A 1,969-nucleotide genomic window follows, 5' to 3' on the forward strand; every position below is an offset into this window, starting at 1 on the left:
TTATCTGTCTGTACGTCTATCTAGATATCCCTCTGTCTGTACATCTCTCTAGATATCTGTCTGTCTAGACATCTGTCGGGATGTATATATTCCGCCCCTCCCCCCCCCCCCCCCCCAACTGATGGGTGTTTTCTGTTCTCCCTCTTTCCCACAGCCAACCTCCTGGTGATAGTGGTCCTGAACCGGCGGAAGTGCGGACTCTCCCGGTGCGTCACTTGCTACATGGTGGCCATGGCGGTGGCCGACCTGCTGGTGGTCATCTTCGACCTGCTGCTCATGCACGTTCCCATCGTCTTCGCGTCCGAGCTGCACTTTATACTGCAGCTGCCCGTCTGCAACCTCCACTCGGCGATGATCCACGCGGCCGTCGACGCCTCCGTCTGGTTCACCGTCGCCTTCAGCTTCGACCGATGCGTGGCCATCTGCTACCAGCGGCTGCGGACCAGGTACTGCACCGAGAAGACGGCAGCGGCGGTCCTCGGGACGCTGGCCGCCTTAGTCAGCCTGAAGGACATCAGCTGGTACTTCATGTACACCCCAACCTACCGCCTGACCAAAAACTTCGGGTTCTGCGCCGTGGAGACGCACGTCTCCAAGTCCGTGGCCTGGGGAACTACCGAGCTTCTGCATTATGTCTTCACGCCCTGCGTCCCGTTCCTACTCGTCCTTCTCTTCAACACCTTCACCATCAGGAACATCTTAGCGGCCAGCGCTGCCCGCCGGCGGCTGAGGGGTAGCGCCAAAGGCTGCAAAGACGCGGAGCTGGAGAACCGGCGAAAGAGCATAATCATGCTATTCGTCATCTCGGGCAACTTCATCGTTCTGTGGGCGATGTTCACAGTCAGTGTCATCCAACAGCGGCTATTCTGGCTGGGATATCAGATCTCCTTCCATGTTATCATGCAGGAGGTTGGCTACATGCTTCAGCTGCTAAGTTGCTGTACAAACACCATCATCTACGTCATGCTGCAGTCCAAGTTCCGAGAGAATCTCAAACACCGGATAAAATGCCCCTTTTCTGCGATTGATTAAATGCTCGTATCACAAGAGGGGCTTTTTACTTTTCTCTCTCTCTCTATCTCTCTGCGTCTCCGTCCCCCGCCAGAAAGGGCCCAGCGGTTTCAACCCGGGCGACGGCGGCATCCCGACTGCGCTGGGCGGGACACGCCGATGGAATGCCCCGGGGGGTGGCGGCCGCGCTGCCCAGTCGGTGGTGCCCCGGGGGGGGGTGGTCATCTGCCCGGTCAGTGGTGCCCCTGGGGGGTGGTCAGCTGCCCGGTTGGTGGTGCCGGGGGGGCGGCCAGCTGCCTGAAAGCAAGGATCGGCCTGCACAGCCTCTCCGGAACGCGCCTCTCAAACACCACAAACTGTCTGATCGGAACCATCGTCTCCCCCCGGGACGGATGGCCAGGAGAGGGGTTGCACTGAGATCTGTCCTGCCAGCATCTCTCGCAGTCGGGTGAGTGTAAGTCGGACCTGTTCCAGCAAAACTAAGCAGATTCCTCCCCCAACCCCTTCTTTCAAACGCTTCGAGGCATCTGGAGACGGGGACCGAGAAATTGTGGCTGACAGATCAGGTTGGGAATGGGCCCTGTTCGTCTCCAAGTTCGCTGCCATTGGCTGGATTTCACAGTCCAGGACGCTGAATCCGCCTCAGCGGCCAAACTCTCCTCGGTTCCCCACTCAGTCCCTGTCAACGCTTGCGGTCTCCATTGGTCCTGGTCGTCCATGGGTGGCCCCTTGGCTTGTTGAGGCAGCGGCGACAGTTTGGCTCTACTGCTTCCAGTGTTTGCCCCGAGGCTGTAAACGTGAAGCTGGAGTGGCCTCTCCAGGGCAGAGTTGGCTTGTGAACGGCTGTGGTGCTTCACTACCAATGAGCTGAAGACCTTTTGTGCCCCCTTTGAGAAGAAGAACAAAACAGCGTCGACGAGAATCCCTGAAAAGGCTGAGGACCCTGTGGTATCGGCCT

General features: G+C 58.6%; 1 protein-coding gene across 1 annotated transcript in view; it reads left to right on the forward strand.

Moving 5' to 3' along the window:
• LOC138742038 (probable G-protein coupled receptor 139) overlaps positions 1 to 1,032 on the forward strand; it is a 1,907-nt gene extending 875 nt beyond the window's left edge. The window contains exon 2 of the mRNA XM_069896230.1: positions 155 to 1,032. Within this exon, the coding sequence (XP_069752331.1) occupies positions 155 to 1,032 (878 nt within the window). The remainder of the gene's footprint in view (positions 1 to 154) is intronic.
• Positions 1,033 to 1,969: the final 937 nt, after the last annotated feature.

Source organism: Narcine bancroftii, chromosome 8, assembly GCF_036971445.1.
Source record: "Narcine bancroftii isolate sNarBan1 chromosome 8, sNarBan1.hap1, whole genome shotgun sequence".
Lineage (NCBI taxonomy): Eukaryota > Metazoa > Chordata > Chondrichthyes > Torpediniformes > Narcinidae > Narcine > Narcine bancroftii.